Here is a 14,644-nt window from a genome sequence, read left to right as displayed (position 1 = left end):
AGCTGCACTTCCTGATACACCTGTTTGTCAGGTAGTCACTCTGCTACGCAACGGAGACTTTGAGTCACGACCAACGAGACAATGGATGGACTTTTTCTACCACTTTGACGTATTTCTTTTCGTTTTTTTTTTTTTTAACATTTTGAGTCGACTATAAGTGGGTGTTTTTTAATTCCTAAAATGAGTCGAATGTTCCAAAGGGATTGCTCACTGGAGGTCGTGTTGCTGCTGTACTTGCTTGGATATTTCGGTGAGTAAACAGGCCATAGTTCGTCTTCCATGATGTCGTTTTAGCAGGCGTTTCACCCACGGTTATCTAAGTTATTAATATTCAACTTTGTAAATTCCCAACAAACCGAAAAACGTCCTAGGTGGATTGTTTATACATTCGTTCATACTTTCGCACTCGTTCACTTTGCATGCGCCTGTATTTCTATAACCACATTCCTGTTTCTCCAAACTAGCTGACAGTTTCCATACGAGCACAATGTATGTATCTTTATTTTCCTTCGATTGTACAAACATGTCAGAGCCTACAACTTCTGAGCATATTGTTTTGCTTTGTTTTACAAAATGAAAAATATCCCAAACTGATTTTTCAGTTGGGTGATGCCACCCTCAGTGGAAAAAGTGTGGGCACCCCTTATGTACAATAAATGCGCATCACCTGGACCTTACATCACATCCTTGATAAGAGCCAGTGAAGAGCTCACACTAATGAGTCTGAAAAATAGAGTTTTTCTTCTTCTTATTCTTCTATTCCTACCAATGGTGAGCCAATTTTCATTTCATCATTCAAACAGAAAGAAGATACTTGTGATGCTCGTTCTGAATGTAATTTTTCTTGGTATACTTGCGCTTACTTATGATGGCCAATCTAGGCAAACGCTCCAAACACAGAACAGGTGTAAAACCAAAACCACACAAACACCATGAAACAAATGCAACGGGAAAATGCTACAATCACATAAATGCTGCAAGAAAACAAAAAGGCAAAAGAAAATGTCAAAAATGCACACAAAACCCCAAAACCAACTGCATGAGAGAATTGCTGCAAGTTCACGGAACAATAACGGAAATTAGCCAATCAAACTCCTCCAAATCGAACCGTTGAATAGTCAACTACTCTAAGACACCCCTACTAAAAAACATCTAACCAAGTATTAGTGGGGGTATGTGGATATTTGACCCTGTGTGAACAAAAAAAAAAATATAATTTGAACTTGGAGGTTTCAGAGTAATAGCATTGCCCCATGTCTGATATGATGAACTCTATCGGCCACTACGTAATAAGCATGCAAATACTTACATTCAGCTGCTGTATTAATTAAGTTCTTACAGTTAAATGACTCTTATTGGCATTTCACACACCCGGTTCTCGTATCTTATTACTGAATGGAATAGGTGTCCTGCTGTGATAGACTCCGGCTTCTGACCCTGAACAAGATAAGCGGTCGAAAAATATAATAGAAATGATTACAATTGGAAAAGGAATTAAATACAATATTGAAGAGAAGAACAAGTGCATAAGGATAGCTATGTTTCCATCTGAGCTTAACCATGTCCAATTTTCACTCACCTAATGAAATTGCGGAAATTATTTCAGGTTGGGAATGAGGTCCTGCCTCTCGGGGTCTTGTTCACGAGTGAGGGAAGGTTGGAGCGTGAGGTCAGAGCTGAGCTGGAAGGCAAAGCTCTCAATTTACCGGTCGATCTACGTTCCCACGCTCACCTATGGTCATGAGCTTTGGGTCGTGACCGAAAGAACGAGATCGATGATACAAGCGGATGAAATGAGTTTAACTTTGTTGGGTGGCTGGACTCACCCTAAGAGATCCGGGAGCTGCTCAGAGTAGAGCCGCTGCTCCTTCACATGGAGAGGAGCCAGTTGAGGTGGCTCGGGCATCTAGTCCAGATGCCTCCTGGACGCCTCCCTGGTGAGGTGTTCAGGGCATGCCCAGCCGGGAGAAGGCCCCAGGGCAGACCTAGGACATGCTGGCGGGATTATGTCTCACAGCTGTTCTGGGAACGCCTTGGTGTCCTCCCGGTGCAGCTGGAGGAGGTGGCCTGGGACCCGGATAAGCGGAGGAAAATGGATGAATGGTAATGAAATTGCTTGACATTGCTCCACTCCTTTTTGCAGCTCCTTCACTTGTCTCCTCCATCACTGTGAGTTCTCCAGCTGAGCTCCACGCATCCGCAGGAGATCCTGTCACACTGTCCTGCACTTTCAGTTCCACCAGCCGACCCACCAGCAAGATGATAATCGACTGGTCGTACAGACCTCAGACTGGAGGGCCGCCAGAGACCGTGAGTGAAGCTCACATACATGCATTTTCACATAATGAAAGGAAAGCAAAGTGAACGTACACTTGAAAGAATGCATGACATGATGGTTCAGATTGTTTTCATCTTTTAAAGTTCGTCTTTATAGATCTCACTTTTTAAAAAGCACTCTGAAGTAATGTTCATGTCACACTGTCTTGTGCCCTAATATGTGCCGCAAACACCTACTTTATTGACCCAACCCAACTCGCTACCTCTAGACCAGGGGTCACCAACGTTTTTCCTTGTGAGAGCTACTTTTACAAAATGAAAATGGCTAAGAGCTACTCATTTTTGTAACATTTATTTTCAGAGCTTATTTTAAACCCAAACAAAGCGAATATGCTTGTTTTACCAGAACATGAACAAAATGCTGGTGTCCACAACTCACATTTTGTATTTCAGAATGCATTTCTTTCTACTGTTCTTTCATTATTAACTGAAAACCTGAATGAAAAGCAGGCTTGCGGGCACCTCATGTGGTCGTGGGGGGCTAGCTGGTGCCCGCGGGCACCACGTTGGTGACCCCTGCTCTAGACATTTAGATTTGCACTAGTGTCAGTGCTGCCCTAACTTGTAAGAGGTTATTTTAAGACACCAACTTCTAATACAGACTTGCTATAGCTTTTGACCCTGTCTTAGTCGCTCGCAATTCCAGTTTCATTGCATTTAACTAATAGTTGTGCAGCAAGTAGGGGGTGACAAGATGTCCTCTCTTTCCCCAACATATCCTTTTTGAGACCTACAAAAAAGCATCATACAAGGATTTTAACAATCATTGAAAATATCATTACCTCAGTCAGCATGATTTCTTCTGCTACGGTTGGACTTATGTTTCTGTTTAGCTTTACCTTCCTGCATAATCCGACCCATACCAGCCTTTCATTTCAAGTTCATGCAATCATGGCTAGTCTATTTGTTAATCATACGCAGGATCACTGGTTGCTCCTGATGTCACACTGTGTGCGTGTGTGTGTGTGTGTGTGTGTGTGTGTGTGTGTGTGTGTGTATATGTACTTTTCATTTTGCGCAGCACACCTTGTGTTGGGTTCAGGTTGAAGTACAGGCTGAACTAAGCATGCAATCGGCTGATCCTTGCATATGAAACCGATGTTATCCACCTCTGCAAGGGTCTGAAAGTCAGCCACTGTTCCCTTTTTCTCTGCCAGACTGACAGCAAGCACGGGTATTGTTCAATGTTTTTCAAGGAAATAAGATTGGACCATTGTAGGTGTTTTTTTCATCTGTGTCGGCCAAAATCAGAATCGGCAGGTCAGACTTTTTAAAGATCGGTGATCGGCCAGAAAATTGTAATCGGCGCACCCCTCTACAGAACCCTCTTCTGCTTCTCCTAAAATAATTCCTTAATAATGTGTGCAAGTGTCGGAAAAAGGAAGGTCATAGGGCACAGAAGCTGTAACTTTTTGTGACACTTTCTATTGAAGGTACTCGGCCTATTTTGTTTTATCTTTGGCCGAGTTTACTTTGGGCCACTGGCATTCGTCTTGAAACTGTTGCAATTGGTTGATCACATGGAGTCAAGAAATGACATCACATCTGGTATGTTTGGCTGTGCTAACATTGATGTATGACTTAAAGTCAACATGATACCACACAAACAAGTTCCTCTTTCACCAAGCCTAATACATCAAGTTTTATGTTGGTTAATCCAAGCAGTTTAACAAGACTTGTGATGATTACATGTTAATATTCCATAGACAACATGACAATTGACTTGAATTAACTTTTTAAAGTGAGTTGAAGTTTGAATTGACGTTTTTACATATTACCTTTCTTTAGATCCAGACCTTTCCATTGTTATATATGTGATCAATTAATGTGCTTAATCGGTGTCGGTCTTGTTCTTAATCACATTTTAGCCCACCTTCTGTCTCTTTCAGAGGGTTCCCCGGAAACCTCATGTGAACAGCTGCCTAAATTCCGTTCCTCTTAGGTGGCATTGTGGTCTTTTCCTAAATGCCATCCAAGTTTCCTCTCCAAGCCATATGAGCACTCAATCCTCTTACCATGTTCAATCGGGGTTGAGCCTCAGTTACCAGTCCGCTAAAAAGCACCACATAATTTAAGCAGTTCCATTTGGAGGTGAAGATAGCCATCAGATGTGGTTCTGTGTAATTGCATTTCGACCACTGGAATCCATACTGTGGTAGCTGCAACTCTATATGCCATCATTTCCTATAGGAGCACTCAGAGTGAAGTGAAAGCTAATGTTTTGCGGCTCATCTAATATGAAGTACTGTTGGTTTAGTCATTAAGCCAAAGTTGTCTGGCTGCAAAGTGCGTAGTGCGATGAGGGGAAGGAAAACACAAATTTGATGGTATTGTTATGTTAGCATGCACAAGCATGTGTTTCAAATCAACATGTCACAACCTCACAAAGATGTGAAGTGATTACAAAAAGGTGTGCCGACCTCACATATTATTATTATTATTTTTTTTTTTTCAAAACACAACTATTTAATTCAGTTTGATTTAATTCATTCGTTGTCTGTCGTTCTATCGGTAAAGGGTGTGCTGAAGCCCATCCCAGCTGACTTTAGGCGAGAGGTGGGGTAGACCTAGAGCTGGGCACATATCGACAAATAACCACACTTGCACGCATGAACACGTATGGGCATTTAGTCTCCAATTCACCAAACATGCATGATTTTGGAACATGGGAGGAAACCGGCGTACCCATGAGCACAGGGAGAACATGCAAAGTGCTATGCTTAATTTATCACAAATGCATAATGTGTGGCAGTCTGGCATGGCCCATGGATGTATACTGTATATGGATGTATTTACTCTCCATCCAGTTTCATTAGCTGCTTCTGGCAGATTTATATGTCTGCATGTTCCTGGTTATATATCACAGTGGGCCAGACCATGAATAAGCATGTGAAAAGCTCCATCATAAATACAATTATTCAGCCAAAGCAATCACAGTTGCCACAGTGCTTCAGTGGCCTACATATTTAACTCTGGGCTCGATGAGAATTAAATGTGTAGATGGCAGAAGACAGGATTGATCAGTCAAATAACAGTGAATGCTCATGGCCAACGGGAACAGTTACCATATGAATTCTGTTTGATGGTTTACATCAGGGGTCACCAACGTTTTTCCTCGTGAGAGCTACTTTTACAAAATGAAAATGGCCAAGAGCTACTCATTTTTGTAACATTTACTTTCAGAGCTTATTTTAAAGCCAAACAAAGCGAATAAGCTTGTTTTACCAGAACATGAACAAAATGCTGGTGTCCACAACTCACATTTTGTATTTCAGAATGCATTTCTTTCTACTGTTCTTTCATTATTAACTGAAAACCTGAATGAAAAGCAGGCTTGCGGGCACCTCATGTGGTCGTGGGGGGGGGCTACCTGTGCCCGTGGGCACCACGTTGGTGACCCCTGCTGTACATTAAATGTTCTAATTGGGAATTATTTCAAGACTATATAAGTTAGCTGTATATTATGAACCAATCATGCTTGCTCCTCCTGAGCTCAAACCATTAACTAAAAAAAAGAATAAATACCCGACCACAAAAGGATGTGTACCATGCCTACAATCAGTCTATAAACACTGTTGTAAAAGCTTTTCAGTATCAGTAGTTGCTGAGACACTGTTATTGTGTTTGTCTCCGCTTTCACAGGAGTCATATATAACTGTTCACATTGCTGGCATTATGCCCAGTTCGCAAACGTTTACTATTTTTTGGGTGCAGCTGCTATTTTTTACGTTAAAAACCAACTTTTTTTCTTGGCGTGCATGTCTCCCAAATGATTTGTGGCAACAAACATAATTTTTAGTGAAGCCAAATAACCCTTTACAATGTTAACATAAAAAAATCACTATCACTGGTCAACCTCTGATTTATTTAGATTCATTAGTTTCATAAGAAACTATGGCAAAGGGGACTAATCATAATCAAGATTTAGATTTATGTAGAAAGTCATAAACTTGAAGGATGCAGACCACGAAATGGGACACGACTTATGTGACTGCCTGTCATACAAAAGTGCGATTTACACTGAGCCACTTAATCTTGTAAATTAGAATACAACACTTTGTGTGTCATCTGTTTAACTTAAGTAGTCTAATCTATTTAATTTCTGGAGCATTGCATTTGTAAGTTGTTAATGGGATGAGTACTGTACTTGCAAGGCATCCTGCCAGCCGACTTCCCCTTTTATGTCAATGGTTTTCAGTAGCCAATATTCATTATGTAATGTCCGCTCTTGGAATAACCATCATTATTCAATCCTAAAATGATGTCCTCTTTGCATTTAAAGACATTTTTTTTCTTACTCTTTTAGCGAAACATGAGCAAGTGTATGAATTGGTTGGATTGGAAATGTATCCAAGTTGTCTCAAGAAGAAATCAATAAACTTTTGTCTGATTTGCTATGAGAGTACAGATGATGGCCTGTGGGAGTGGATCTTATGTGTCAAATAATCTAAAAGCTTCTGGATGATTTAATGTTTACCATCTAACTCCGCTTGCTGCCGGGTGGTCAGAACACAATCTGAATGGTTATGTAACTTGAATATAAATGAGTTTTTTATATATATATTTGGTTTATTAACATATTCTAACCACAGGTTACACGTTGTAAAAAAAAATAAATAAAATAAATACCTATGTGACATGGACTATATGATGCTAGGTGGTTGTACAAAGTAAATAATTGGTAAATTTAGAAGACAACAAAAGGTACTATTTGAATATCATTGTAAAGACTATTCAAATGTCATTGTCAATTAATAGCAACCTAACCTGAGCTCCTGTAAGTAGTTGAAGAAATAAAAGTGAAATAAAACGCAAGCAAATCTACTGGAGGTTGGGTTGATCAAGCGTCCTCGATCGCCTCGGCCCTTTCAATTGCAGGCTGCCGTAAGTCCAAAAGAACTTGACAATAGGTTTGTCTTGGATTTTGCAACAGTACAAGCTTGTGAGCAACCAAATAATTTAATTTTTCATGTGGATCTTTCCCAGATTGGCTGTTTTGTGCAACAGTCCATCTGCTGTGCCAGCTCACCATTGCTCAACTCCTATCCGCTTTCACTTGCTTAACATGCACACCCCCACAAAATGGCATCAACATAAAAGTTTAGAAAGTTTCCTGCAGCCCGGTTTGGACCTGCCACGGACTGGTTCCAGGCCGCGGCTCGGTGGTTGAGGATCCCTGCCTTACAGGATACCGTAGTATTGTGCAAACTAAATATCGCAAGATTTGTAGTTGGGTGTGTGATCCAAGGGTAAAATACAACAGTTACGTGAAATATTGTACGATAACCAAGACAGTGTACGAGAACCAAGTTCAAATTTTGGGGAAAACGTTCATCGAAATCCGAGATTTGACTAGCATTGATATTGAAGCCTTTTCATTCATTTTTTTGCATGTTTTAATTGTACAGTGTTGTAATCTTGACATGAAACATGAAGAAAGACGTTCACATTTTGTATAGTCAGACACTGACGACCTTTTGCATTGACATTCTCACCTATTTAGACTCCGACACAGATTTGAAATCAGAACCTTCGTACTAAGAGACTACAGTGCCTTTTACAGTTTAAGTGTACGTACTCCATATATTTTCTTGGCCGACCAGATTTGTGTCAATATTTCTCAGACTGAATGTTGGGCTTACTTCGCTCTGCTTGTCCCACCCCCATCTGTCTCACCACCTGTTGCCAGACACTTTGCATTTTGACGCAAGTGATTTTGTTTCATTTACTGTGATTAGTTTTCCTTTTGGTTTCTGAAACAGCTTATCCTTAACCTGGATTTACTGTACATATTCTTCCTAAGAGGTTCACATGAATAAATCACACAATTTTAAATGATTATATCTGTGCCTGTGCAGGATCAAAGGAAGCTGTGCCAGATCCGAGCCACACGGAGCATTTTGTAGCATCTTAATTCTAACATGAAAAATCCCATTAAACACTTGCATATGAATATTTCCAAGAGAAAATTCTGGATCCAGATTCAGCTTTACCACCGTTTAGCTGTTACATCTTAGCCGTGGACACATTTTTACGTTTTTAAGTCTGGACACAGTCCTGAATCCTCTTGTTGAAAAATAACACAGTGATCAATACAACGCGATTGCATAAACGTGGACCTATCCACAGACAAAGACTGTGAAGCTAAGCCAAAGAATGTAATGACATTGAACAGCAATGACGAAAAATGTGTCTTGAACTAAATTAAAATATGATATCATCTTACCGACATTTGCCGCAGTCGCACTACAAGTGTCATGGCTGGTCCACCAATATTAGAATCCTCTAATATACAAACCAGATGTTGCTATGGTGCGGCAGTGACGCTATTCTTCTGACCCAGATTTAACACATACAGCATTCTGTGGCAAAATGACAATACATTGTTGCCGAATACGTACATTTTCATGTTTACTAATCTTGATGAGCTCACCTCACAGGTCTGTGTTGGATAGGATTAATTTTGATCTCTTCTCTTCTGCCCTCCTCAGTTTTTCCACTTCTCTTCACGCGCCTTCCTTCCTGGGGAGGGTCAGTTCAGTGGGCGTATTCAGTGGCGAGGAAGCCCAGCGAGGGGGGAAGCGTCTATCTCGCTGATCAATTCTACACTGAACGATAATGGAACCTACACATGCTCAGTCAGAAACCCCCCTGATGTCCACGGGTCTCCAAACTCACACACTGTCCTCACTGTCACTCCGAAGGGTAAGGAGCTGTAATGAAAAAAATGTTTTTTTTTCATTAAGTTAATGTTAATTAACTTGAAGGTGGATGTATTTGCAGCATTTTACAGGGGGGCATCGGGGCATGGTAAAGTGTAAGGTTAACGTTCCATAGCCACATGGTGACTCATCCAAAAGACAATACTTTTGACACACATTTTGCCTTCCCACTGGGTCATTTTAGATGTAAGATGCTTTCATAGTTGATGACCATACTGGCAAAAATAAAGTAAAAGCACCTGTGGAAGTGATGTATTGATGGACTTCAAATCCTCCTCCTTCTCCTTAGCACCCAGCGTTCGCTTCTCAGACGCTGCCGTCCTCCTGTTTCTCGTCCTCATCCCTTCCACTTTGCTTGCCCTGATTCTGATTGGACGAATGCTTTACCCCAAGAGACAGCGCAGCCAATCTAAGGGCTACAGATCAGCCATAGAGGTCACAGAAGGGTGAGTAGATTTGTTTAGCCAATCACTGAAGTGAGTCTCCTGGGGGTTATCCCGGCGTTGGTTCGTATAGATGTGCCGCCGAACTGCTAATTTCACAAAGGTTAAAGAGTCATTTTAAGGTTGAGGTAGGGATGGACCTCCTGAGCAAATTTCCTTGGTTAATAAATCTGTAAACTTAACAGTCTATTAAAAAACAACTGTTGTTAAGCTGATGAATTCTACGGTGGAGACTGAGTCGGTGGAGACTGACCCTCCAGGCGAAACCTTTTCACATTCAAATGCACAAGCAAAATGGAACTGCAGCATACTAATTCTTGCTGAGACGTGAGAGCATGTCAACTTGTGAAAGCAGTCAAGATACAGTCTTATCAGTAGCTGAAAACATATGCTCAGAACAATGCACATGCACTGACAAAAACTGTCCTGAGCTGGGGTTCCTTACGCCACTCAGCGTTCACTAGTCTATGCTGTAAGTACACGCATTATTACAGTGTTTAAAACAACGTCCCTTCATGGTTCCGTACTTTCTTCTCTACGTATTTAGCATTAGCATTATATTTGCTGGAGCCGCTAGAGAACTTGCAGAACATGGCAAACACTTTCACTTACTTGTTTTGATTTGTTCTGCAGACCGTTTAAGTAACAAAATAGTCGGGCTTAAATTACTTGTGCTCTCACTGGTTGCTAATAATTGTTGACATCCTTCATACTTCCTGTCTGAGCCATTCATGCTTTGTTTTGCTGTAGTTTATTTGGTTTGTTTTGGTGCTAATGTTTGTTTGGTGAATTATACATGGGCATTTAGGAAGTGACAGGGCATAGTTAGGGTGGCGGGAGGTTTTTTTTTAAATCGCTCACACACACTCCTGCACGCCCGTGCACGCTCCTGCACGCTCCTGCACCACACTTCCACACACACCATCCATCCAATCAGCCTCCACACACCGGCATTCTGGACAAAGAGTCCATTCATTCATATTTGTCCAATAAACGGGATCATAACCCAAACGTGATCTGCTGTCTGGACATCCGTCGCGCACGTTATGGCCTGGATTCCCCACGCCCAGAAGTGACTAAAAATGGTAGGCCTTGACAGTCGCTACACTGCCGATGATTTATGATGTAGACGTGCATGTCATAAACTTGTTGATATGAACATAACTCTCCACTTGATGGACAAACTTGATTTAGCATGCCCATCTGTATTTTATAAACAATTATGCAACATCTACACAACTAATTATGCAAAAACCCATTAAAGGCTGACTTTTATCCTAGTGAAATTGCGCACAGAGCGATGACAGATGCTACAGATAAAATTACACTCTGGTACACTTCGGTGAAAGAAAGAACAAACCACAATAGTTACTTTTAATAGCTAAAGAACTTTCATAATAATTAAAAAAATACCTGAATTTACCAAAATGCATATTGACAAACGACAAAGCTTCTGGGAGACAACTTCGGAGCTTTTGGGCCAATCTGCTCTATGTTTACAGATGCAAAAGGGACGCATACAGAGAAAAGAACTCCATAACTACTGTGAAACATGACTTGGTTATGTTCTAAGGCTGCTTCGCTGCACCCGACACAGGGTGTCTTTCATCAGTGTAGGATGAAATAATGAAATCTCAAGATCATCAAGTAAAGGTGCCGAGAGTTCTCATTCAGTAAAAAATAACTCATACGATAAATGAACATGAACTTGATCATTTTGCCGGTCTCCATATATTGCCATGTGCATGAAACATGTCTGTTTTCCTCGTGTCTTGCCTCCAAACAGGCAAGAAGAGGAGTCACTCAGCACCTAGAAACTTCATACAACGGCGAGACCTCTCGTCAGTCACACAGTCGCTTCGTCTCTGTGGGGGGAGGTGGGACCACTAACATACACACGGAGCAAAAGATTGCAGCTTTGTGAGGAGCAATGAAATGTGACGTACAAGAAGTTAGGAGGGTAAAAGATGCTTGCAAAGCCAAATGCCGCAGCCCCCGTGTGGGGAATATTAACAATCAACAATGTAAGCCCATCAACACGAATGAGCCAGTATGCCAAATTGATTCGAAAGGGGTAGCAACATAAAAGGCAACAAAACTAACTTGACCACCTCAAACATACCCACCCGGCCCAGTTTTCCCAAACTACACATTGAGATGCAGAGCCTTTGTCCCAACAGCCAACGCTCACTGAGACGTTCAGCCGGTAAAGAAATATGTGCGTTCACAGAAAGTAATCACAAAAGAAATGGTGCTTTTTAATACAGTTGAAAAGCCAGCATTTCAAGAAATGCTGCAAACGTTAGACAGTACAACTTGCCTGTGAGAAAATGCATGTCACAAGTGGCAATTCCACAACTCAACAGAATGAAAGACGACATTGTTAGGAAGGGAATATTAAAGGGAATACAGCATTATTATGATATATTATCATTAGGGCTGTCAAAAACAGCTCGTTAACGGCGGTAACAATTTATTTTCACTAATTGCATTAGAATTTTGCATGTCAAGCCACCCCTCTCTATTATGACAACAGACGGAGCATCAACAGCAGCGAAATTCTAACAAATCAGTATCACCAACTCATAAACACGTCGCTACTCCTCCTTGGAACGACACTTTGTTGTCAGACGACAGCGAGGTGCATTCAGGGACACTCGGAGCATCACGTCTTTATTATGCGTGTATGTGTGGTCTAAAGTAACATTTCAAAACACCTGCATTCATTTGCGAGGCGGTTAAATTCAAAAAGTTTGTTTGTCCAGTCATGTTTTTTCATTGCACTTTTCTTCAAATTTATGGTAAAATCTCATCACGTCTCGTTCTTGCGGACCAGATCTCGCGCATTGTCTTGTCGCGTGAGTTGGGTGTCTCATGGCAGTCCGCAGCCAGAATTTAGGTATCAGATTTGGCTTATACCAAAGCTCAACTCCACCTGGAGTTATTTGGAGCTTTATTTCTTGTTCTATTAGAGCTGGGATTGAACGTGCAACACTATTTGTCATTTCTATGGCGACTCACTCTTGACTCTTCTGCATTCATCAGAGAGGAGTATGACATCGAGCCAGTGGGGGGCAAAGCCCTGGGGGGCACATGCTGTGACCTATGTCTGACGGTATAGTACATACCCTTCCATGATGCTACATTCTTCTAACTTATGAATAACTTAAGGGAACATTTCTGTCAGATGTTTAATTTCACAAGTCAAGACTTGAGACTTTATTAGTTTTCCGTTTTTTGGTAGTTATGTGTAATCTTCGTGTAAGCTCATGCCATGGTTGTCTGATTGTCTTTGTGTCCAGGATTCTGAGAGTGAGTACGAGTACAACGACATGAAAAAGGACACGCCTGTTCATGAAGGTTTTGCTGAGTCGCAGTGCTAGAGGTTCATGCTGGGTCACTCGTTAGACCTGCTGGTGGTTCTACTGAATGGAAATCAATGCAGAATTAATGTACGTGTCAGCCCTTCAGGTCACTTTGGTAGAGATCTGTATGTAATATTGTGAAGGAAGAAATTATTTTGTCTAATTTATTGCCAGTGTCATAGCAGTTGATGCCTTATTTTGTTGTATTGTCACATTTCTGTTCTAATTAGTGAAGTAAAACTGTTGAATGTCACTTGAGATCCGCTAATAATGTTAAGACTGTACATAGCGTGTGTTTATATACAGGATGTTGTATAAATGTTGCAGAAAGACAACATGCACATTAGCATTGCACAGATTTCCTTGTCAGACTTTTTTTGAAAATATGTTTTAGAAATATATTTGCTTTAGTTAATTTTGAAGAAATTCAGTGAAGAAGCAAGCGTGACATGAGAGTGATGCTTTGTCTCTCGGTAAAGCTGACGGCATACAGCCACAATTTCCTCTTCTTTCTGTTTGGTCTGTTGAACTATTCATGAATGGCGGTCTTTCAATATTCATGATTGTTCTTGAATATTTCTTTAAAAACACCAAGGACAGGCTGGGATCTTTGCCGCTTGTGTTGCACATTAGCGCAGCATCTATCTTATCAATGCAGTGGTGGGATTTGAGAGTAATAAAGAGACCTAACAAAAGCCTGCAGGAAAAAAAAAAAACATTCAATAAGCAAGGAGTCCTGATTCTGTCTCATTTATTTCGAATTTCTTATTGGGCTTGTTCTCAGCCCTTAAGGCTTTAATAATTCAAACATTGCTGTGCTGTAACTATTATCATTCCTGCTTCATCGTGAACTACCATGGCAACAGCTTACTCATGCCAAGCAGAGGCTATTTTAAAAACTAGACATTTGAAATGGGTCCGCTATAACTAACTTTCTAACCTGTGGCCCGATTTGGTGGTGTGGGCGCGTCTGTGCACGCATTTATTTTTAGATTTAACAAATTTAATATTTAACAATTAGATTTAGATGAACATTTAGATTCACCATTTGATTTATACTTCAAATGTGAAGGAAATTAGTTAAATGTGAGGAAAAATGAGCTAAATAGTCAAAATATACCAGCTAAGAAACGGTGAATTTTGACATTCGGCAGCCCAGAACCAAAATATGCACTACTGCTCCAAATTTTAAAGCCAGTTGAAAAATTGCAAGAATTTACATTTACATCCTTTTTTGAATCTTCTATTATAGAGGGGTGTCAAGTTTTTTTTGAGTCATGGTCTTAAAACTTGATCAGCTGATGAACAGTCTTGGTTGTTTGCAATAAATTACTTCCTTAAAAACGTTTTCTCTCACTCCCATTTTTTATTTTGAAGCTTAGCTCAGAAATTTGCTTAAGATCCAACAATGCAAAATGTAAATTCTTGCAATTTTTCAACTGGTCTTAAAATCTTCATCAAGAGTGTATAACATTTCTATTATGCTGCAGTGCAGCTTTAAATCACTACGAACTGTAATCACACTCTTTGTATTGGCTCTCCTTATGTGCAAGCGTACCTACTGGTTTAGATGGTGAGGGATTTGGGTTTTTTTTCAATATAACAAATTAGCTGCTTAATCAACACAGGTCAACAAAGACCAGTCATTGTTGAAGGCCAATGTAGCAAAAGAACCTTGTGTGAGTTGGATTCAATGTAAACTTCACCGTTTTCCAAACATTTGGTTTTACCCTTAAACAGTGCGAGACGTGAACTAAAATCCAAATGTGTTACGCAC

The 14,644-nt window shown here is 40.6% G+C and overlaps 1 protein-coding gene across 2 annotated transcripts; it reads left to right on the top strand.

The window, feature by feature from the left end:
• mpzl3 (myelin protein zero-like 3) lies at positions 1 to 14,394 on the top strand. 2 transcript variants are annotated; one of them, XM_054795340.1, is made up of 6 exons: positions 4 to 250; positions 2,144 to 2,310; positions 8,829 to 9,042; positions 9,349 to 9,505; positions 12,548 to 12,617; positions 12,805 to 14,364. In XM_054795340.1, exons 1-6 carry the CDS (start codon positions 181 to 183, stop codon positions 12,883 to 12,885), a joined length of 759 nt encoding a protein of 252 aa, XP_054651315.1. In that variant the 5' UTR covers positions 4 to 180; the 3' UTR covers positions 12,886 to 14,364. The 2 variants fall into 2 exon arrangements, with proteins under 2 accessions (XP_054651316.1, XP_054651315.1); XM_054795341.1 differs by lacking the exon at positions 12,548 to 12,617 and having other exon boundaries at positions 1 to 250; positions 12,805 to 14,394.
• The last annotated feature ends 250 nt before the right edge of the window (positions 14,395 to 14,644 follow it).

The sequence above is a fragment of the Dunckerocampus dactyliophorus genome, chromosome 12 (genome assembly GCF_027744805.1).
Source record: "Dunckerocampus dactyliophorus isolate RoL2022-P2 chromosome 12, RoL_Ddac_1.1, whole genome shotgun sequence".
In the NCBI taxonomy this organism is placed as follows: Eukaryota; Metazoa; Chordata; class Actinopteri; order Syngnathiformes; family Syngnathidae; genus Dunckerocampus; species Dunckerocampus dactyliophorus.
Note: the sequence above shows the minus strand (reverse complement) of the source record. Positions and strands in the feature narration are given on the sequence as shown.